Raw genomic sequence first — 24,623 nt, 5'->3', positions numbered from 1 at the left:
CACCAGGGAAGCCCAACATTTCTTATCTATTCCTCTTCTTCCCAAGAGGATCAATATTAATAGATACAAACATAAGCTACTGGTTCTTTCTGGATAGAAATATGCATGGTTTTAAAACATGTTCTCTTTTGAGTTTTTCTGGATATTCAAAAATATCTACAGTGAACATCCAGCAAATATTTAATGAACATTTACTAAGTGACAGGCACTGTTTTAGGTGCTGGGACACAGCAATAAGCAAGCCAGATAAAAATCTCTCTTCTGGATTGGTGGTTGTCAAAAGCTGAGGTGAGGATGAGGATGCCATAAACTTCCAGTTATAAAATAGTCATGGGCATGTAATGTACAGCATGTCAACTAGAGTTAATGATACTGTAACTGCATATTTGAAAGTTGCTAAGAGAGTAAATCTTAAAAAGTTCTCATAAGAAAAAAACCTTTATGTATGGTATGTATGTTGACTTATTGTGGTGATTATTTTGCAATATATACAAATATCAAATCATTGTGTTGTATACCCAAAACTAATATAATTGTTGTTCAGTTGGTCAGTTGTGTCCAACTCTTTCAGACCTCATGGACTGCAGCACGCCAGGCTTCCCTATCTTTCACCATCTCCCAGAGCTTGCTCAAACTCATGTCCATTGAGTTGGTGATGCCATTCAACCATCTCATCCTCTGTCATCCCCTTCTCTTCCTGCCCTCAATCTTTCTCAGCATCAGGGTCTTTTCCAATGAGTCTGTTCTTCCCATCAGGTGACCAAAGTATTGGAGCTTCAGCCTCAGCATCAGTCCCTCCAATGAATATTCAGGGTTGATTTCCTTTAGGATTGACTGGTTTGATCTCCTTGATGTCCAAGGGACTCTCAAGAGTCTTCTCCAACACCACAGTTCAAAAAGCATCAATTCTTTGGCACTCAGCCTCCTTTATGGTCCAACTCTCACATCTGTACATGACTACTGGAAAAACCAAAGCTTTAACTATATGGACCTTTGTCAGCAAAGTAATGTCTCTGGTTTTTATATGCTGTGTAGGTTTGTCATAGCTTTCTTCCAAGGAGCAAGCGTCTTTAGTTTCATGGCTGTAGTCACCATCTGTAGTGATTTTGGGGCCCAAAAATATAGTCTGTCACTGTTTCCATTGTTTCCCCATCTATTTGCCATGAAGTGATGGGACCGGATGCCATGATCTTAGTTTTCTGAATGTTGAGTTTTAAACCAGCTTTTTCACTCTCCTCTTTCACTTTCATCAAGAGGCTTAGTCCCTCTACTTTCTGCCATCAGGGTGGTGTCATCTGCATATCTGAGGTTATTGATATTTCTCCCAGAAATCTTGATTCCAGCTTGTGCTTCACCCAGCCTGGTATTTCTCATGATGTACTCTGCATTGAAGTTAAATAAGCAGGGTGATAATATACAGCCACGACGTACTCCTTTCCCAATTTTGAACCAGTCTGTTGTTCCATGTCCAGTTTTAACTGTCGTTTCTTGACCTGAATACACTTTTCTCAGGAGGCAGGTAAGGTGGTCTGGTATTCCCATCTCTTGAAGAATTTTCCACAGTTTATTGTGATCCACACAGTTAAAGCTTTAGCGTAGTCAATGAAGCAGAACTAGATGTTTTTCTGGAATTCTCTTGCTTTTTCTATGATCCAGTGGATGTTGGCAATTTGATCTCTGGTTCCTCTGCCTTTTCTAAATCCAGCTTGAACATCTGGAGGTTCTCAGTTCACGTACTGTGAAACTAATATAATGTTGTATGTCAATTATACCTTAATAAAACCAGAATCTTGGTCCTGATAGCAGTATCTTTGAGCCTTTCCTCTTGGGCTGCTCAGATTCCTTGAAGAAGACACTGCATGTTTCCTCTCTGAAGAATAAACATAACCAGAGATCCAGGAATTAAACGGAGGAGGAGAGTTGGGAATCTTCACATCCAAAATCCATTAGTTCATTTAATCTCCATTTTTATACAGAGATCTCTGAGTCAGCCCTCTCTGGAGAATAAGTACTTTGCTCTTCTGAGGAGTGGGGTCAGGGGGACAGTTGAACAAAGGGAAGGTGACTTGGAGATCTGACTGCTCTTAAACAGCTTCCAGACTCCTTTTTTAAATCCCTGCCCAGGGTACAACCTGTACATGGCAGCCCTATTGTCCTCTACCCCCACAGCAGCTAGTGGAGGTGGGGGGACCTACTGTTACCAGCTCCTGAGACTTGAGGTATTCTGCAGTATAGAGCAGGTTGGGTCTCAGCTTTTCCCACTTTGGGTTTCAGATTCAGGTTTTTCCAGGCTAGTAACTTTATTAACGCTTGTCCATTTGCTTTTCAGCTTCTACTTTGTTTTCTGGTTTTGCTACTGGCTCCTCTCATTATTGCAGGCTTATGATTTGAAAAAATTCCATTACTATCATTTTAGTTGTGTTCTAGGAGGGAACAAAAGTAGATCTGTGTATTTATTTTCATTAAGTGTTTAACACTCATAACTTTCAGGAAACACTGTCCTATACTAACATAAACCCTCTCTAGTTATCATTCAACCGTTATTCTCTCCCATTTGTCCTTAGATATTTGAAAAAAATATTTTTTTACTTGTAGATGATTGTAATTTAGAAAGAGTTCACGGTCATTTACATCCTTTAAAGTTTTAAATAGCAGGAAACAGAGCTTCCCTGGTGGCTCAGTGGTAACGAATCTGCCTGCCAATGCGGGAGACACAGGTTCAATCCCTGATTACGGAAGATCCTACACGCTGTGGAACAGCTAAGCCAGTGCACCACAACTGCTGAGCTTGTGCTCTGGAGCCCAGCAGCTGCAACCACTGAGACCATGTGCTGTAACTGCTGAAAGCCCGAACTTCCTAGAGCCTGTGCTCTGCACCAAGAGAAACCTCCGCAGTGAGAAGCCCGCACACCACAACTAGACACTAGCCCCCTTGCTGCAACTGGAAAAAAGCCTGCGAAGCAAAGAAGACCCAGTGCTGCCAAAAATAGATAAATAAATAGCAGGAAACAATTGACCACTTTCCCCGGCAGATCAAAAATGGAGATGAGAATATAGATATTAAAAATTACGTATCTAAAACGTTAGTTACTGCTGCATTGTTCATAATATCAAAAGACTGCACACAGCCTAAAGGTTCATCGACAGAGGACGTGTTAAATAAAACATCTTAATCCGTATCTTTTTTTTTTCTCCAATATTGGCTATATTCTGTGTGCTGTACAAAATACTCCTGTAGCTTATTTTTCTTAAGATTTTTTGGCTGTGCTAGGTTTCCCTGCTGCTCACAGGCTTTCTCTGGTTGCGCTGTGCAGACTTACTGTGACAGCCTCTCTGTTGCACAGCACAGGGTCTAGGGTGATGGCCTTCCGTAGTTGTGCCTGTGGGTTCCACTGCCCCAAGGCACATGAGATCTTCCCAGACCAGGGATCGAACCATCGTCTCTTGCATTGCAAGGAGGATTCTTAACCACTGGACCGCCAGGGAAGCCCAAGGCAGATCTTTATGTTCTGGTGTGGAAAAGTCTGTAAGGGTGGAATAGAGTAAGTATGTGAAAGTGAAAGTGTTAGTTGCTCAGTCCTGTCTGGCTCTTTGAAACCCCAAGGACTGTAGCCCACCAGGCTCCTCTGTCCATGGAATTATCCAGACAAGAATCCTGGAGTAGGTAGTCATTCCCTTCTCTAGGGGATCTTCCCAACCCAGGGATCAAACCTGGGCCTTCTGCATTGCAGGCAGATTCTTTACCATCTGAACCACCAGGGAAGTCCAGAGAATAAGTATACTTTGCCATAGTTGGAATTTTAAAAATATATTTATATAGTATCTACATTTGCAACAGTAGTTACCTCTCGGGAGAGGAACTAAGTGACTGGGAGAAAGGCAGTAGAAAGACTTAGTTTTCCCTTTCATACCTTTTGCACTATTTGCATTTTGCACCACAGTCCTAAACTACTTACTTTAGAAATAAATAAAGAACTAATGAATAGTTTTTAAAAGGATATGCTCTATGACCTTTACCTGACAGAATGCCCCTCCTTGATTACTTCTATCTAGCCACATTTCACTCTTTCTTCAAGATGTTAATTCCCAATTCCCTTTTTGGACAACTCCAGCTCAACTACTCTCTCATAGGATCTCCTTTGCTAGAAATTATTGTATGTGGCAAATTACCACATATTGGTTTGTTATAGCACTTCTTCTTTTAAGTAGTATCGACCATTTTATATTAAACTTTCCATTTTGTATTTTCATTTCTGTTTCACTCAGCCTTTTAGGGATTGCATGGGGATCTTCAAAAATAAAGAATGACCAGTGGAGACTATGTGAGCAAGTAAAAGGGAGGGAGAACATGAGAAGGAATGGGAATATCCTCCTTAGGGGCAGACTTCACATGCATTTACCAAGTAGAGATTCATGTGAAGCAGTGCCCCTTTTCATACAATGCTAAGAGCCCCTGATGGAGTGGCCATCATGGTCAACAAGACAGTCCGAAATGCAGTACTTGGATGCAATCTTAAAAATGACAGAATGATCTCTGTTCGTTTCCAAAGCGAACCATTCAATATCACAGTAATCCAAGTCTATGCCCCAACCAGTAACGCTGAAGAAGCTGAAGTTGAACGGTTCTATGAAGACCTACAAGACCTTTTAGAACTAACACCCAAAAAAGATGTTCTTTTCATTACAGGGGACTGGAATGAAAAAGTAGGAAGTCAAGAAACACCTGGGGTAACAGGCAAATTTGGGCTTGGAATATGGAATGAAGCAGGGTAAAGGCTAATAGAGTTTTGCCAAGAGAACGCACTGGTCATAGCAAACACCCTCTTCCAACAACACAAGAGAAGACTCTACACATGGACATCACCAGAAGGTCAACACCAAAATCAGACTGATTATATTCTTTGCAGCCAAAGATGGAGAAGCTCTATACAGTCAGCAAAAACAAGACCGGGAGCTGACTGTGGCTCAGATCATGAACTCCTTATTGCCAAATTCAGACTTAAATTGAAGAAAGTAGGGAAAACCACTAGACCATTCAGGTATGACCTAAATCAAATCCCTTATGATTATACAGAGAAAGTGAGAAATAGATTTAACGGACTAGATCAGATAGATAGAGTGCCTGATGAACTATGGACAGAGATTCGTGACATTGTACAGGGGACAGGGATCAAGACCATCCCCAGGTCTTGATGCAAAAAAAGCAAAATGGCTGCCTGGGGAGGCCTTACAAATAGCTGTGAAGAGAAGAGAAGAGAAGTGAAAAGCAAAGGAGAAAAGGAAAGATATAAGCGTCTGAATGCAGAGTTCCAAACAATAGCAAGGAGAGATAAGAAAGCCTTCCTCAGTGATCAATGCAAAGAAATAGAGGAAAACAACAGAATGGGAAAGACTAGAGATCTCTTCAAGAAAATTAGAGATACCAAGGGAACATTTCATGCAAAGATGGGCTTGATAAAGGACAGAAATGGTATGGACCTAACAGAAGCAGAAGATATTAAGAAGAGGTGGCAAGAATACACAGGAGAACTGTACAAAAAAGAACTTCATGACCCAGATAATCACGATGGTGTGATCACTCACCTAGAGCCAGACATCCTGGAATGTGAAGTCAAATGGGCCTTAGAAAGCATCACTATGAACAAAGCTAGTGGAGGTGATGAAATTCCAGTTGAGCTATTTCAAATCCTGGAAGATGATGCTGTGAAAGTGCTGCACTCAACATGCCAGCAAATCTGGAAAACTCAGCAGTGGCCACAGGACTGGAAAAGGTCAGTTTTCATTTCAATCCCAAAGAAAGGCAATGCCAAAGAATGCTCAAACTACCGCACAATTGCACTCATCTCACACACTAGTAAAGTAATGCTCAAAATTCTCCAACCCAGGCTTCAGCAATATGTGAACCGTGAACTTCCAGATGTTCAAGCTGGTTTTAGAAAAGGCAGAGGAACCAGAGATCAAATTGCCAACATCCACTGGATCGAAAAAGCAAGAGAGTTCCAGAAAAACATCTATTTCTGCTTTATTGACTATGCCAAAGCCTTTGACTGTGTGGATCACAATCAACTGTGGAAAATTCTGAAAGAGATGGGAATACCAGACCTCCTGATCTGCCTCTTGAGAAACCTATATGCAGGTCAGGAAGCAACAGTTAGAACTGGACATGGAACAACAGACTGGTTCCAAATAGGAAGAGGAGTACTTCAAGGCTATATATTGTCACCCTGCTTATTTAACTTATATGCAGAGTACATCGTGAGATACGCTGGGCTAGAAGAAGCACAAGTTGGATTTATGATTGCTGGGAGAAATATCAATAAACTCAGATATGCAGATAACACCACCCTTATGGCAGAAAGTAAAGAGGAACTAAAAAGCCTCTTGATGAAAGTGAAAGAGGAGAGTGAAAAAGTTGGCTTAAAGCTCAGCATTCAGAAAACGAAGATCATGGCATCTGGTCCCACCACTTCATGGGAAATAGATGGGGAAACAGTGGAAACAGTGTCAGCCTTTATTTTTTTGGGCTCCAAAAACACTGCAGATGGTGATTGCAGCCATGAAGTTAAAAGATGCTTACTCCTTGGAAGGAAAGTCATGACCAACCTAGATAGCATATTCAAAAGCAGAGACATTACTTTGCCAACAAAGGTCCGTCTGGTCAAGGCTATGGTTTTTCCAGTGGTCATGTATGGATGTGAAAGTTGGACTGTAAAGAAAGCTGATCGCTGAAGAATTGATGCTTTTGAACTGTGGTGTTGGAGAAGACTCTTGAGAGTCCCTTGGACTGCAAGGAGATCCAGCCAATCCATTCTAAAGGAGATCAGCCCTAGGATTTCTTTGGAAGGAATGATGCTGAAGCTGAAGCTCCAGTGCTTTGGCCACCTCATGCGAAGAGCTGACTCATTGGAAAAAACTCAGATTCTGGGAGGGATTGGGGGCAGGAGGAGAAGGGGACGACGGAGGATGAGATGGCTGGATGGCATCACCGACTCGATGGACAAGAGTTTGGATGAACTCCGGGAGTTGGTGATGGACAGGGAGGCCTGGCGTGTTGTGATTCATGGGGTCGCAAAGAGTCAGACATGACTGAGCGACTGAACTGAATTGAAGAGCCCCTGATTGAAAAGTGAAACTCGCTCAGTTGTGTCAACTCTTTGCAGCCCCATGAACTACACAGTCCATGGAGTGGGTAGCCTATCTCTTCTTGGGGGATTTTCCTGACCCAGGAATTGAACCAGGGTCTCCTGCATTGCAGGAAGATTCTTTACTGACTGACTATCAGGGAAGCCCCAAAACTCCTGATTTCGGTAAAGCCTTCCCATTTCACATGGACTTCATCCAATTATCACAACATCACTTAGTGACAAGTGCTAAGAGCACTTATACAAGGAATGAGAGGTTGGGAGACAAAAGCTAACATTTTTGAAGCAAAACTCATGAAATTTTAGAGGGCATAAAGATCGACTACCCCAAATTCTTACTTCATTGATCTCAAGGTAAGGCATTGGGGAAGTTCAGACTCAGTCTCAAGTCACCTCTTAAATTTAGTTGAGGACCTACACTATCCAGACTGTCTAAAAAGATACCTGGCCTGGATAGAATATTGGGGCTTTACACAGCAGGAAAGATAGGAGGGATCCGTGTCTGGAGAAGAGGAGAAAAAAAGCAGGAAGAGAAAAAGAGGTGGCTGTCAAGTTCTGTGTTCTTCCTAATTGTGTCCTAAGCTCCATGACAGTCTGTGTCATTAGAATTCTAGTCTTCCATATTAGCAGAAGGCAAGTTAAGATAATCAGAACTGGGTCCATATTAGCAGAAGCCAAGTTAAGATAATCAAAACTGGGTTGGAAGGCTACTAACCTCAACTTCCCCTAACCCGGCTCCATCTCTCTACTTCAACAGACCAAGTGAACTTCAGCTTATGGCTCTTTAACGACCCATACACACACACACCACCACCGCCGCCCCCAACTTTCTACCCCTGGACAAGGAAAGTCAAAAGGAGAATGCAATGCAAATATAGGAGTTTTCCTATTTCCATGAAATTTTCAGCCGGTTCCCCAGTATCTACTGTACGGGAAAGCGAGAGCCATTTAGGGTATAGTACTAGCCTCAGTCTTGTTTCCTTCCTTTCCTTTGCTATTATAATCTTTTCGCTCTGATTTCAGTAAGGCACTCCCCTTCTGCAGGAGTTCTGGTTCTGCAGAAGCTGTCTCACTCTAGAGACACTTTTGTAGGAAGGAGGAACATGTTTTTAAACCAGGGAGAGCGTGAGAACTCTGGGTGAGACTGGGGTAGAGTTATACCGGGTGTGTGTGGGTGTGTGGGTGTGTGTGTGTGTGTGGGGGTCGCCTCCACAGTCTCCAGGTTTTGGAGTTCAGCCCTGGCGCAGACTACAAGTCCCAGAAACCCCCGCAGTGACCCGGTGCGCCACCGATCCTTCCCCTCACTCTTCCAGACAGTTGAGATAAAGGTTCCATTCAGGGCCCGCTGCGGGTTGGTTTGTTTTGAACGGCGGTGACGGAGGCTGGGAGCCCGGCCGACTGCAGGCGGGGGCGTCAGGAGGCGGATTCCAGCCGTCTTAAGCACGGGGGCGCGGGAGGAGGGGAGCCGGGCCTGAGGGCCGGGGACCGAGCGGCGGAGACAGAGCAGGCTGAGGCGATGGAGGGCGACGGGGTGCCATGGGGCAGCGAGCCGGAGTCGGGTCCCGGCCCGGGAGGCGGCGGAGTGATCCGCGAGCTGTGCCGGGGCTTTGGTCGCTACCGCCGCTACCTGGGGCGGCTGCGGCAGAACCTGCGCGACACGCAGAAGTTCTTCCGCGACCTCAGGGGCTCGCAGCCCCGCGGCTGTCCCTCCTCCCCTGCGGAGGGCGGCGAGGCCGGGCGTGGCCCTGCCGGCGACGTCGCCGCGACCGGGCTGCCGGCGGGTAAGGAGGGCAAGCGGTGACTGAGACGGGGCCGGAGAGGCGAGCCCGGGGGGCGGGCCGCGCCCCTGCCCCAGAGAAACAGGCCCGGGAAGAGGCGGAAAGTGGGAGGAGGGCGGCGTGGCCGGGCCGGGGCCCGGCGGACCGGCTCTCTGAGGTGCCGTGGGAAGGCGTCTCGGGTGGGGGAGGGGGCGCCGGGGACCGGCCGGCGGGGCCGGGGGCGAGGGGCGCCCGAGGCGGGGTTTCACTAGCGGGCTCGGAGGGACCGGCGGCGGGGGCGGGAGCTGGGGGCCCCCGTTTGGAGGCTGCAGAGGTGGCGCTTAGGAAAGTTACTCTAAGTTCGGAGGTGAGCAGTTGTGCTTAGGGTCCCAGTTCAGGGATGGTGGAGTGGGCGGGGGGGAGGGGGGTGTGGATGCAGGATGGGCGGTAGGCAGGGACCCTCAGTACCCAAGGAGGCCAGGGGACTGTAGTGGAGGTTGTGTGTGTCCGCTGTGTGTGCGCGTATGTGTGCATGCTTGATTTTGTATGTGAAATATACATCAATCATGAGGCAACTCTGAAGAAGTAAGGAATATAAATCTAAATGAGGCTGGAATCGCTAAAAGGATATCTTATGTCTGCCACGGTATTTCCAGAGATGGCGGCTTGCGCTTATGGTAAAGTTAGAGAGGAAGGATCTCTCTCTTTTTTTTGTCTTGAAACTTGACTTGATTCTCTCTGGCATGTGTTGGAGACCTTAAAGCACTTAAAATCGTGCAGCGTCTTTGATCTTGCCTAATTTCTTGCTTCCTCTTAAACTGCTCTTAGTGGGAACAGGAGGGTTTGTTACCACTTGGTCTAATTAGGAAATAACAGGTTGGATGGGAGAAAGGACTGGCGTCCCATGTATTTAGATACATTGGGATAACACAGCAAAGAGTCAGTGGATTTCATTCAGTGATTCTCCAGCGAAAATGTGTGCTAAAACTAAAGTAAAAAACATCTATCCCACAGATTGATTGAGTAGGTCTAGTGGGTGGGTCCTAAGAATCTAAACGCAAGCCATCCCAAAGGGATTCTGATGCAGGTGGGCCACAAACACTTTCAGAAACACTGATTTAGAGGCTGACAGCAAATTCGAATATCAGGTGTAGAATGCGTTGAATTCTTAAACTCTTCAGAGTTTCTGTGTCAGGCCCTGTGTTTCCAAAGTTGCATGTTTAATATCCTAAATTTGTCTGAGACTCCAAAAATGGTGATAAAAATCAGATTCTGATTAATGATATTTCACGTAATTGGCCTGGATGTAGATAAAAGCTTTTGTTTATCTCATAGGATACAGTGGGAGGAGAGGGATGACTAGCTTTTCTGAAGTTGTGGTTTTGACATCTGCCCATCGGTTTGCTGTGGTAAAATGGACCCATAAAGGGTATTGATTTCTGTGAAGCTATTAAAAAACTGATTTGGGTGAGAAGGGCCGATGTTTTCAGAGATGAGCCCTAGAATGGGTACTTTCACCCTCTTCCTCAGCAGTGCTTGCCAGAAACTTTCCCTGCTCAGTTTTTCTTTATCTTAAAAAACCCTCTATTGCTGTAATTTTACAGCAACTGTTTATTTTAGAATTACTATTGAAAAAAAAGAGTAGATTCACCTCAGAGAGATGGAGGTTTTCAAGGCACATTGGTTGGCTCTTGTTTTCATTCTTTAAACGCCAACTTAAGAAATGCAAATGCACCTTTGTATTTTGCCTCGTTGGCTTTTCTAGTTGACTGCATCGTGAACTCATCTCCGCGTATTTAACTCTGTACACCCTCTGGAGTCTGTTCATCCAAAGTAAAAAGTAGGGAAGCGTACAGATGACGGGACAGGGAGCCTTTTGCCTTCGTTCCATAAAGTGCTTCCAGTAGTTTAGAGCGGAGAGTTTTCTCTTTGGACGTGAAACGGAGAAATTAGAGAGGTGGCACCTACTATGTATATTTCGGGGGATCTGATTTTCCCTGCTGTTTAAATGATTGTGTTAGAAAGTAGAAGCCATTCCTTAAACGACAACTAGTTCTTGTTCTCTCCCTTTACAGACCATCTCTTTACAAGGTCATGTTCGTTCAAAGATTCTCAACTTTCTTCTGATTAATAGGAACTTGAAATGTCAAGGAAAGGAACACTCCTTGCTTAACCTCATAAACCTCCTGAAAGTTTTAATTGTTTCTGAATGGAAGTGTCTTCTCGGTTGGAATGTAGTATGGTATTTGAGCAATTGAAGATCAGAGACTAAATTTTCATTATTTCACTTTTAGCCACAAAAGAGATGGGGAGAACCCCCCAAATAATTCTTCCTTCTTAATTTTGACAGTTTTTAATTCACTGGGGCAGTGTAAAGAGCATATAACGTATATATACTTGATGTTTTAGAAGTTGAAAAGTAGGTAGAATAAAACTGAAATGAGAGTTGCTTAGCCTGTACAGGAAAAACTGAATTATAAATTGCTTTGATTCAGTTCCTCCTTTTAAAAAAAAAAAGCTTTATTTTTTATTTATTTGTTTTTGACTGCACTGGGTCTTCATGGTGATGCCCGGACCTCTGGTTGCGGCGACTTCTTGTGTTGTGGAGCACGGGCTCTGGGGCACTCGGACTTCAGTGGTTGCGGCACCTGGGCTCAGTTGTGATGCACGGGCTTAGTTGTCCCATGGCAGGTGGAGTCTTTCCAGGCCAGGAATTGAACCCTAGCATTGGCAGGTGGATTCTTAACCACTGGGCCAACAGGGAAGTCCCAGCTCCTCTTTTCTTCCCAGATCATTGGCCTTCTTTTCACTTAACTATGGGGGCTGAGAGCCTGTCTGTTGATTTAGCTCTGTAACAGGAGGTTCAAAGGTAGTGAGATAAAGGCTTTGAGCACTTCTGAAGATAGGCAGAGTGGAGTATTACAAAGTAGCAGAGGGAGAAGTATTTTTCTTATTTTATGGTCCAGCAGAGTTCCAAGCTATTGCAGTGTATCATAAACCTCTGGATTTTAAGAAGTTGCAATGACTCGAACATATTTAGTTGGAATGCTCTAGTCTGTGCTATATCCTTTCCTCCTGGTTCTGGTCCTTACTGAGTGACCTTATTGTGATTTGCCACAATGTTCTCATCTGAACATGGGGATTATAATAATAGTAGTTGCCTCTGGGGTTGTTGGGAGTTAATATATGTGCTTAGAACAGTACCTGGGAAGGTGCTGTGTAAGTATTAGCTATTAAAGATGGGCACAATAAGGGAGAGAAATGGTATGGACCTAACAGAAGCAGAAGATACTAAGAAGAGGTGGCAAGGATACACAGAAGAACTATTCAAAAAAAATCTTCATGACACAGATAACCACGATGGTGTGATCACCCACCTAGAGCCAGACATCCTGGAATGTGAAGTCAAGTGGGCCTTAGGAAGCATCACTACGAACAAAGCTAGTGGAGGTGATGGAATTCCAGTTGAGCTCTTTCAAATCCTGAAGGATGATGCTGTGAAAGTGCTGCACTCAATATGCCAGCACATTTGGAAAACTCAGCAGTGGCCACAGGACTGGAAAAGGTCAGTTTTCATTCCAGTCCCAAAGAAACGCAGTGCCAAAGAATGTTCGAACTACCGCACAGTTGCACTCATCTCACACACTAGTAAAGTAATGCTTAAAATTCTCCAAGCCAGACTTTAACAGTACATGAACTGTGATCTTCCAGATGTTTAAGCTGGATTTAGAAAAGTCAGAGGAACCAGAGATCAAATTGCCAATATTTTTTGGATCATAGAAACAGCAAAAGAGTTCCAGAAAAACATCTGCTTTATTGGTTATGCCAAAACCTTTGACTCTGCAGTTCACAACAAACTATGGAAAATTCTTAACGAGATGGGAATACCTGCCTCCTGAGAAATCTGTATGCAGGTCAAGAAGCAACAGTTAGAACTGGACATGGAACAATAGACTGATTCCAGATTGGGAAATAAGTATGTCGAGGCTCTATATTGTCATCCTGTTTGTTTAACTTATATGCAGAGTACATCATGAGAAACGCTGGGCTGGAGGAAGCACAAGCTGGAATCAAGATTGCTGAGAGAAATATTAATAACCTCAGATATACACAGATGACAGCACCCTTATGACAGAAAGTGAAGAGAAACTAAAGAGCGTCTTCATGAAAGTGAAAGACGAGAGTGAAAAAACTGGCTTAAAACTCAACATTCAGAAAACTAAGATTATGGCATCCAGTCCCATCACTCCATGGAAAATAGATGGGGAAACAATGGAAACAGTGACAGACTTTATTTTCTTGGGCTCCAAAATCACTGCAGATGGTGAGTGCAGCCATGAAATTAAAAGACACTTGCTCCTTGGAAGAAAAGCAATGACCAACCTAGACAGCATATTAAAAAGCAGAGACATTACTTTGCCGACAAAGGTACGTCTAGTCAAAGCTATGGTTTTTCCGATAGTAATGTATAGACGTGAAAGTTGGACCATAAAGGCTTAGCACCAAAGAATTGATGCTTTTGAACTGTGGTGCTGGAGAAGACTCTTGAGAGTCCTTTGGACAGCAAGGAGACCCAACCAGTCAGTCCTAAAGGAAATCAGTCCTGAATATTCATTGAAAGGACTGATGCTGAAGCTGAAACTCCAGTACTTTGGCCACCTGATGCAAAGAACTGACTCATTGGAAAAGACCCTGATGCTGGGAAAGATTGAAGGCAGAAGGAGAAAGGGACGACAGAGGATGAGATGGTTGGATGGCATCAGTGACTCAATGGACATGAGTTTGAGCAAGCTCTGGGAGTTTGTGCTGGACCGGGAAGCCCAGCGTGGTGCAGTCCATGGGATCACAAAGAGTCAGACAAGACTGAGCAACCGAAGTGAACTGATTATTAGTCAATAAACATTTGAGTATCTGGTATGGGAGATAAAGAGTCTAATAAAAACATTGGCCTTGGCTTTGGATTAGTGGAGATCAGTCTTCCCATTCTATATTTTTCTGTTAAGAAAGATAAAAATTATAATTATCAATACTGTGCACCTGTTTGTTTATGTTGAATGAGGACAAAAAGGACTAAGAAAATCTGAACTTGTTCCTCTAGAAAGGTATAATCTTATCACAACCATGTGCAACATATAAAGTGGAAAAATAGCAGAAAGCTAAAGTTAGATTATAAGCCTTTTAAGTGAGTTACAATTCTTAGGCTGTTATAGCTTTTTGCCTTTGGTTCGTGAACAGCTTTGTTTCTGTAGCATCCTTCACCCTCCTTTGGTCACATCTGATGTAAACTGGCTGCCACAATTGAAAGAGAAAAGCATAGTGTACCTATTGATTTAAGAAAAGCTTTTCTTAAGAAACAAAGTTGTTTGTAGTAATTTGTATTGATCTATTTGGAAGAGCTGCCTCAGCATTTCAACATAAGCTTAGCAGAGGTGGTGCTGTAAATGTGATTCTTAGTTATATTACCTTAAATGAAGAAAACCCCATTTCCCCAAGTATATCTAAAACTTTCGCTTTCTTTGTTTTCTTCTGGCATGGAGGCAATATATAGTAGTCAAAAGTTTCAACCACGGTGGTTTTTGGTTTAACCAATGGGGGAAAAGAAAGAGTAGTCAACTGGGACTTCCCTGGTGGTCCAGTGGTTGGGCTTCCTCTATTTCATTGCAGGGGTAGGGGTTAGATCCCTGGTTGGGAACTAAGATCCCATAGCTATGTGGCAGCACCGGAAAAAAAAAAAAAGTAGTCAAAAGCAAGCACAGGCATTTGAATCAGATCTGAGTTCCTCTTCTAGTTCAGCCTTTTATTAACTGTGGGACTTAGGGCAAATTACTCCATGGATGGAGGAGCCTGGTGGGCTACAGTCCATGGGGTCACGAAGAGTCAGACACGACTGAGCGACTTCACGACTTTATTAACTGTGGGACTTAGGGCATATTACTTAACCTATTACGGGCTTCCCTGGTGGCTCAGATGGTAAAGAATCTGTCTGAAATGTGGGAGACATGGGTTCCTGGGTCGGGAAGATCCCCTGGAGAAGAAAATGGCAACCCACTCCAGTATCCTTGCCTGGAGAATTCCCATGGACAGAGGAGCCTGGTGGGCGCTACAGTCCATGGGGTGGAAAAGAGTGGGACATGACTGAGTGACTAAGCATAGCACTTAACCTATTGGATTCTTGGTTTCTTCATATGTCACATGGGAGTAATACAGAATGTCACATCTATTTGAAACATCCAGAACAAGAAAATTTGTAAAGACAGAAAGTAGATTAATGATTTTGCCAGGGGATGAGGAGTAACTGCTAATGGGTGTGGGATTACTTCCTAGGGAATAAAAATGTTTTGGAATTAGATAGTGGTCATGATTGTACAACTTTGTTAATGTGCTAGAATTTTATGGTATGTAAATTTTATCTAAATAAGCAAATAGAATGGGAATGATAATGTCTACCTCACAAAGTTGTGACATTTAGAGATCATATAAAGCACATGGCACAGGCGTATAGTTAGCACTAAACACGCGATGTTTGAGTGTGTGTGTGTGTGTATGTACGTACTTGGTGAACATTAGATTAGGAAGTTGACATATGGGGACTGAGGGGAGAATAAGAGGAACAGCAGGAAAGAATGAGGGACAGAACAATTTTGAGCTGAAGCCAGATTTAGGCCCAGGTCTCTAAGCTCCCAGTTCAGTTCTGCAGCTCCCCTCTTGTTCTTTCCTGCTCTGCCCATGAGACTATAAAATGCACCCTTGCATAGGAGAGATTTTGTTACAAGTGAGTCATAACCCAGGCTCTGTAGCTTGCCATGAAACGGTATTTTACTTCAGTGGGAGATTTTATCTGATTGAGTATAGTGTGACATTACCTACTTAAGCTTCTTATTCCAGTTTCCAGTTCCTTTTCCCCTTCCTAATCTTCTTTGCTAGGATAATCTATTTTCCATGGAATGGGGTAGCCCACTACTAAAAAGGCTTGGATAATTCTGCCTGCTCTTGAAAGAAAAGACATTATTACCTTTAAGATGGTTATCATTTGCAACATGCTTAGTTTAGTCTTAAAAGTCATTTCTGATTTCAGTATGGTTAGTTCTTCAGCCTTGTGAGTAGCATTTAAATAAAGAATGGGTTTAAAATAAAAATTAGTTCTGGTTTTAAAATTTTATTTTGCTCTGTCCACTTTCCAGCATCAGCATTTCTTTCTCCATGCCTCTCTGTCTCACTAGGTTAAGGCAACAAAGAATCTTCCTGCAATAAATGCACTTCTCTAAAGCAGTCTTTTGAAAATAGAGCCTCAAAAAATATGTATTGAAGTAAATTTCACCTTAAACCTATTGCTCAGTTCCTATAGGCTCTAGACATATAGATCATGCTTGTATTTATTTATTTGTATAATAACTATGAATATATTTGTCTTATCTCACCTGCTACATTGTGAATTCTTAATGGTAAAGATGTGTTTAAAAAAAAAAAAAGATGTGTTTTATTCATCTTTATTGTATCCCTGCAATGCCTACCATAGTACATAACAGACAAATTAGTATCTGTTGAATCGTTTCCATGTCTGGTAGATTATTGGAATGATGTGTTTTTCCACTTCAGAAGGACATTTTTCCTCCATGAAAGATACACTATTTTGTATATTTGCTCACATTTTCCTGTCTGGTCCCTAAAAAAGAGCAATAATAAGCATTTGATAGATGACTAGTTAGGCTAGAGCTGCCAGTATCCCAAAGAATGAGTTTCATGTCCCAAATAATTAGTTGCATGCAATATCAGAGCTTCACCATGATATAGGAAATAAATCCTTAGTATTCATTCCCTTGGCAAATCTATATTAATGCCTAACTCGGTACTGGGTTCAGGACACTCAATAGTGAAGCACCATCCAAGTAACTGATATTTTTATTTTTAAGTTAAGGTTATGAAAGAAAGAAGGGTTAGCGTTTCATTGTGTATCCTCTGAAGGATTTCTTACACATTGGGATTTCCCGCTTAACCATTAGTCTTTGAGGGCATAAGGATAATGCATATGAGAAGTTCTAAGATTAAATGGTATTGACAAAAACAGGAGTTGAGATGCTTCACTAACTTTGTGACAGTACAGGAGAATTAACCCCAGTGTATCTTTGATGGAATAACTATAATTGTCTTGTTTGCATGGTTCAGAAGAAGAATGCATTCATGAAGGTTGTGGTTAGAGTGTCTTTCATCTTCATCAGAGCTTACTCACAGGGGAGCCAATGTGAAGAGTGTGAGGTGTGTGGGTGGATGTGGTTTTTTCTCTAACAGTTTTAAGATCTGAGGTGAACTCGCTGTTTACTTTTTGTAGGAAAATAGTTCACGTCTAGGGATGGTCCAGGGAATTTGAAAGGCATCATTCACATTAAAATAACAAGAGTGTAGAGTCCTTGAGAAAGATACAGCTTTTCCTTTATGACTCTCAGATGTCTGGAGTCTCCTGTAGGATTTTTAGTCTAAGCATAGGCCACCCCATGCTTGAAAATTGACTGCATTCTTTGCCAAGTGGGGAGTCTGGTAATCTTAGGGATCCTGGAACTTGATACTTTAATAGGACAGATGTAGCAGTGATTGAGATAAGTGCTCCCTTGCTTAAATCAGCCTCTATGAGGAAGTCTCCTCCTAATATTCCTCCAAAAGATTGAAGGCAGGAGGAAAAGGGGGCGACAGAGGATGAGATGTTTGGATGTCATCACCAACTCAACATGAGTTTGAGAAAGCTCCGGGAGTTGGTGATGGACAGGGGAGCCTGGCGTGCTGCAGTCCATGGGGTCGCAAAGAGTCGGACACAACTGAGCGACTGGACTGCGCTGAAGATTCCTCCAAAGGCCACACGAAAACTCCATGAAGGAAGGTTGGTCAAAGCATGGGGACTCCGAATTCGCCGTGGGCCCCTGGTTGAATTGCGCGTGATGTGCAGTGCCTTCTTTTGTGGTGTTTAGTAGGCAATGTGAGTGGTTTGGATGTATCCCCAGCCTGGGGGTGCCATGTGGCTGTGGGAACCTTTTGACCACAAGCCTTTGAAGTTGGGCTTAATAATGTGTTTCTGTTCCCTGGGGTGGTGTTCTCTGGGCAGGAAGATGGGGAGTAGAACTTGAGGGATTGTTTTGTTTTTCACTTGTTTTATATAAGGCATCAAAACTATCCCAAAGAATAATGAAGCTTATGTATTCATAAAAGCCTTTGATTGTTTAAAAAAAAAAAAAAACTCTTAAAAAATGCTTTTATCACTTTTATTTTACTCAGATATAAAAAAAGGTCTAATTTTAGCTTCATCAGATTAAAACTTGAGTGTGTTATTTATGCCAGACAGTTTTTACCCTTTCTGGGTCATATAATGGAAGAGAATTACATTTCCCAGGATTGTTTTGGTGAGGCCAAATTTTCCAAACTAGAGAGACTTAAGGCCATATCATAAGAGCAAGTAGGTAGTGAGACTAATTTGAGTAAAAGCTTTGTGTTTATTCAAATTAGAGGGAGAGTAACTGAACCAATATGGAGTTTACTTTTTAGGAATAGTCTATATGATATACTCTACCAATAACTTTTAATGGGAGCTTCCCTGGTGGCTCAAGATGGTAGAGAATTTGTCTGCAATGCAGGAGACCCAGGTTTGATCCCTGGGTTGGGAGATCCTCTGGAGAAGAGAATGGCTACCCTCTGCAGTATTCTCGCCTGGAGAATTCCATGAACAGAGGAGCCTGGTGGGCTTTAGTCCATGGGGTCACAAAGAGTCAGACACGACTGAGCAACTAACACATATATAACTTTTAGTATTATGGAAATATGTAGGGGCAAGGAAGGAAGGAAGAACATGGGGGAAACAGCTAGTAGGAGAGAAATCATTCTTTTGACATGTAAGAACTCCCCTGGGAAGACCTATTTCAGTTTCTCCTGATTGAAGAATTGTGCTCCTCTTCTGGCTCTTACTCCATGAAGAGAAGTGGAGAAGTTCTGCTACTGCAACTTGGAGACATGGCTTGTTAGTCTAAGATAAAAGTAGTCTGTTGGCATATGATACCAAGGAGGCCGGAGCTGCACTGGAGGTGTGTTCCCTACTGCTGAGTAATCAGAAGGCCACTGCAGGCAGTGCAAGCTGGAGCTGCTTCTGGAGGCTTCTAGTTCAATTAACTGGGTGGTTATAGTTTACTTTCATCAAAATGGGCTTCCCTGGTAGCTCAGATGGTAGAGTGTCTGCCTGCAGTGCGGGAGACCTGGGTTCGATCCCCAGGTCAGGAACATCCCCTGGAAAAGGAAATGGCAACCCACTCCAGTACTCTTGCCTGGAAAATTCCATGGATGGAGGAGCTTGGTAGGTTACAGTCCATGGAGTCGCAAAGAGTCGGACACGACTGAGCAACTTCAGTGGTTCATCAGAGTATCCTGTCCTGGAGTGGGTAGTTTGTCTGCCCCTGCTTGGTCTTAAAGACTCGGGTTCTAAATCTGATCCTGAACTTAGATACTTACTTAGATGAGAGCCTTGGACTTCCCAGACTCACAACTGGCATCAGTAAACCATCCCTGGGAGATTGTGGAGACAGGAAGTAATGTACAGGGCAGAAGTGGGGACAGTGAGGAAACTTCTTGTTTAAAGTCTGCTGTTTCTGTATATAATGGACTTTCTCCTGCTGGGTTTTTTTTGACGAGTAGAATTCTGTCTCTCAATCTCTTTTCTCTGAGATCCAGACCTGGATATATTTTGCTGGTTATCCTTTTGGCTTATTTTTTTAATTATTTTGGAATAATTTCAAGTTTATGTAAATGTCACCAGAACTACTACAAAGAGCTCTCATACCCATGCCATGCAGGCTCCCCAGTTGTTAAGATTTTACTGCATTTGCCCCATCACCCAGTCTCTCTCTGTTTCTATTATATGTATATATTTTTGTGAACCTTGTGAAAATGAGCTCTTGATAGGTAGATAGCTCTTATCTCCTCTGAACACTTCCAGTGTACATTTCTCCCAAACAAGGACATGCTTTTACATATTAGCATTTGCTATTGTTCAGCTGTTTGGTTGTGTCCCACTCTTTGCGACCCCATGGACTGAAGCACTCCAAGCTTCCCTGTCCTTCAGTATTTCCCAGAGTTTGCTCAAACTCACGTCCATTGAGTCGATGAAGCTATCCAACCGTCTCATCTTCTCTCACCCTCTTCTCTTGCCTCAATCTTTCCCAGCATCAGGGTCTTTTCCAGTGAGTAGGCTTTTCACATCAGGTGGCCAAAGTATTGGAGCTTCAGCTTCAGCATCAGTCCTTCCAATGAATATTCAGGATTAATTTCCTTTAGGATTGACTGGGTTTGATCTCCTTGCTGTCCAAGGAACTCTCAAGAGTCTTCTCCAATGCAATTCAAAAGCATCAGTTCTTCAGCACTCAGCCTTCTTTATGGTCCAACTTTCACATCCGTACATGACAACTGGAAAAACCATAGTTTTGATTATATGGACCTTTGTCAGCAAAGTGATATCTCTGCTTTTTAATACTCTTTCTAGGTTTGTTACAGCTTTCCTTCCAAGAAGCAAGTGTCCTTTAATTTCATGGCTGCAGTGATTTTGGAGCTCATGAAAAAATCTTGCATTTTTTCCCCACCTATTTGCTATGAAGTGATGGAACCAGATGCCATGATCTTTGCTTTTTGAATGTTGAGTTTTAAGCCAGCTTTTTCACTCTCCTCTTTCACCTTCGTCAAGAGGCTCTTTAGTTCCTCTTCAGTTTCTGCCATTAGAGTGGTATCATATGCATATTTGAGGTTGTTGATATTTCTCCCAGCTTATCTTGATTCCAGTTTGTGATTCATCGAACCTGGCATTTTGCATGATGTACTCTGCCTATAAGTTAAATAAGCAGAGTGACAATATACAGCCTTGTCGTACTCCTTTCCTAATTTTGAACAAGTCCTTCCTTCCATGTCCTATTCTAACTATTGGTTCCTGACCAGCGTACAGGTTTCTCAGGAAACAGATAAGGTGGTCTGGTATTCCCATCTCTTCAAGAATTTTCCACAGTTTGTTGTGATCCACATAGTCAGAGGCTTTCACTGTGATCCAACGAATGTTGGCAATTTGATCTCTGGTTCCTCTGCCTTTTCTAAATCCAGCTTATATGTCTGGAAGTTTTCGGTTCACGTGCTGCTGAAGCCTAACTTGAAGGATTTTGAGCATAACCTTGTATTTCAGCCTGCAGCTCCCTAAATCAGGAAATCAACAATGAGTCAGTAGTACCATTCAGGGTACAGACCCCATTTAAGTTTTGCCAACTTTTCCAATAATTTCGTTTTCTTTTTTTTTATGTTCAAAAAGTTGGATTTTCTTTTATTTTCATAAATGTGTTAATTTTTATTTTTTTTCTTTTTTATTTTTTTATTAAATTTATTTATTTTAATTGGAGGTTAATTACTTTACAATATTGGATTGGTTTTGCCATACATCAACATGAATCCGCCACAGGTGTACACGTGCTCCCCTTCCTGAACCCCCCTCCCACCTCCCTCCCCGTACCATCCTCTGGGTCATCCCAGTGCACCAGCCCCGAGCATCCTGTATCCTGCATCGAACCTGGACTGGTGATTCGTTTCTTATATGATATTATACATGTTTCAATGCCATTCTCCCAAATTGTCCCACCCTCTCCCTCTCCCACAGAATCCAAAAGACTGTTCTATACATCTGTGTCTCTTTGGCTGTCTCACATACCCAGTTATCATTACCATCTTTCTAAATTCCATATATATGTGTTAGTATACTGTATTGGTGTTTTTCTTTCTAGCTTACTTCACTCTGTATAATCGGCTCCGGTTTCATTTTTCTTTTTCTTTTTTATCCAGGATCCTGTCCAGGAGCACGTTGCATTTAGCTGTTAATGTCTCTTCAGACTCACTGTGGACAGTCTTTTGGCCTTTCCCTGGCATTTATATCTTTGACAGGTTTAAAGAGCAGGCTTTACATTCTATGGGGTGACCCTTAGCCTGGATTGAGCTGTTCCATGAGTAAACTCAGGTCACGAGCTCTCAGCAGGATCAGGCACAGAAATGATGTGATGTATAGTCATTACCCAGGGGTGCATGATGTCTATCATCCACCGTTTTTAGATGTTAAACTTGATATCTGGTCATGTCAGTGCCCTTTACATTTCTTTATCTTCAAGTCACTGTTCTTCCTTCTCCAGTTGTTTAGTCTTTTGTGGGAGGGTGTTCTAAGATTTCAGTGATAATCTTGCTCCTGAAGGTGCCTCCTACTACTGGACCTAGCGTCCATTGACAACCCACTTGCATCAGTTGAAGGAAATGGCAGTCCACGCCAGTACTCTTGCCTGGAAAGTTCCATGGACAGAGGAACCTGTTGGGCTCCAGTCTGTGGGGTTGCAAAGAGTGGACACGACCGAGCCCAGGCCGTACACCTGCCTCAGTGGTGGTGTTTGACATGTTTAACATGACCTGGCCTGTGTTTCCTCTGTGTGTCTTAGTGTTTGGGATGGAAGAGCTTTCCTTTGCCACTGTTTGTTTATTGTTTATACCAGTGTGGACTTCTGAAGTTTTTCAATGGACTTTAATTTCTTATTATTATTTAACAAATGTTTTCATGCGTAAATTGTCCCCAGTCTGGTCAGTAAGCCCTGCTTTGGGCTGGTTCCTGTGTCTCTGTAACACATTCCCACCATTGGATCATTCTTAGTGGTTCGTAGCTGAGAGATGCTGCCTTCCCTCAGTGAAGTGTGGGGTTGGCTTCCTAGGGAGCTGCTTCTGCCTCTGCATCCCATGAATCACAGTTCCAGCTGCCTTTCTGCTCCCTCTGCAGCGTGGCCAGCCTCAGGAGCACTTTCTCCTGGAATGGAGCTTGTCAGCAGGCTGCTGAGTGTGCTCTCTGGGCTTCGCGTAGCTCCCAGGAGATCCAAGTCTTCGGCCGGGCGGTGGGGGGTGTTGCGTTCCTCTTTCCAGGTGCAGTCAGGTCTGCTTTTCACACTATTCAGGATCTCCACGTGGCCACCAGGTAGGATGACTTGACGGCGTTTCTGCCTGCTTGACTCTCAGCTGCCAGGAGCTTTGGCTGCTTGAGCACGTTTCTGTTACCCATCCACAGAAACCGTCCCTTTCAAGCAAAATGCTGTGTATTACTTGATCCTGACAATTCTGAAACCCAGACTACCTAAGCATGTGTTTTCCTTAAATGGGAATACCTCCTCTGTAATTCAGAATCCTTTAAATTTAGCTGAAGGTCAGAGAGCTTGTTTGGAAATGATAAATGTTTCTTGGCAGAATTATTTCTGTCTCAACTCCTGGGGTTTTTTTGTAGCTCAGTACTTTGAAGCTTGTAGTAGAATTGACTGTAGAAGAAGGACCGATTCATTTCTCGACTTAGGATTTGTCCTTTACACTTGGCGCATGTAGTTAATAAGAAATAAAACACTACTACTTATTTGTGTAAATGCAAATTTGTGTCACTGATTACTTCAGTGACTTATAAAATCTTTTGTATTTCAGTCACTTACAGAGAGGACTTCAAGTTCAGTATTAAAGGTGACGTAAAAAAATTTTACCAAAGGAAGGAAATCCTTGGATATCAGGGACAAGTATTGCAGTCGTAACTCTGCTGAGACCTGAATTGACGCTGAAGCCCTGGCAACCTTAGAGTTGCAAGAATAGGAAGCAAAGATAGAGTTCCACTTCATTCACTCCATACGGCTGCCCCTCTTTGGCTGTGGACTGTGCCTTACTCTGGCCTTCACTCATATCATTGATTGGGGTAGAACACAGGCAGGAAGGAGAATGTGTTGCTCTAAATCCACTACGGTAAGTCCCCTCCCTACACATTCTGTTCTGAGAGTGTGTTCGTAGTCCAGTCTATTTGTAAGTCCAACAAAGTTAGCCTAGGTACCTAACTAACACAATTGGCTATATAGTGCTTTAATACATCTATATAATACTTTTCACACAGTACATAAAAAACAAACACAAAAAAAAAGTCATTTTTGACAATTAAAAACCATTCAGTTTTATTAATATATATTCATTTCACGTATAGTTGAAATCTTTTACAGTTCATTGTGTTGATTAAAATGCAAATTACAGGCTCTCAGAAACATGTGACTTAATGACGGTTATGATTTCTGTGATTTACAAAATGGAGGCTAATCGTTTAGTAAGCATGGATGTACATTAACTACAAGTAAAAAAGTCATTTTTAATGTTACAGTACGGCATATTGAAAAGTATGGTACAACAGCTGGCATATGGGCTGGCGTCGAGTGAACAGGCGAAAAGAGTTGCTGACTGGAGGAGGGACGGGGTGGGGGAGACGGTAGAGCTGAAGGGTCGTCAGCGACCGGAGACAGAACAAGCTGCAGTTTCGTCACGCCTGACGATTGTGGCTCAGGTTCTGGTGTCTTGCTGGATTCTCTTCTATCTACCCTCTTGAAAAAACGACCCAGTGGTGTCTGGATAGTGGCTCTCCTTTTTTTCTCATCATAGATGACACAGTGGCAGTGGTTTGCGTTCTGAAGGACTGCTGCGGTCTTCGTGTACCGATACGTTCGGCTCCCACGCCTCAGAAACTGACAGTGCCTCCTCAGACAGAGCTAACCTAGGCGACTGGGCGTGGAGTGCGTGTTCTCTCTGACGGTTTGCAGCTCTACTCCAAAAACAATTTAAACGAACTATCTCCGCTAATGGGTCTCTAGATACATCAGTTGTTCCTAGCATTACTTCCCCACTC

The 24,623-nt window shown here is 43.0% G+C and overlaps 1 protein-coding gene across 2 annotated transcripts in view; it reads left to right on the top strand.

Annotated features, from left to right (window-relative positions):
- Nucleotides 1-8,490: 8,490 nt before the first annotated feature.
- DSTYK (dual serine/threonine and tyrosine protein kinase) overlaps nt 8,491-24,623 on the top strand; it is a 51,778-nt gene continuing 35,645 nt past the window's right edge. The window contains exon 1 of one of the 2 annotated variants that reach the window (XM_070384564.1): nt 8,491-8,923. In XM_070384564.1, coding sequence (XP_070240665.1) covers nt 8,659-8,923 — 265 coding nt within the window. In that variant the 5' untranslated portion in view covers nt 8,491-8,658. The remainder of the gene's footprint in view (nt 8,924-24,623) is intronic. The other variant, XM_070384563.1, reaches the window with a different exon arrangement.

This window comes from Bos mutus, chromosome 16 (assembly GCF_027580195.1).
Source record: "Bos mutus isolate GX-2022 chromosome 16, NWIPB_WYAK_1.1, whole genome shotgun sequence".
Taxonomy (NCBI): domain Eukaryota; kingdom Metazoa; phylum Chordata; class Mammalia; order Artiodactyla; family Bovidae; genus Bos; species Bos mutus.
Note: the sequence above shows the minus strand (reverse complement) of the source record. Positions and strands in the feature narration are given on the sequence as shown.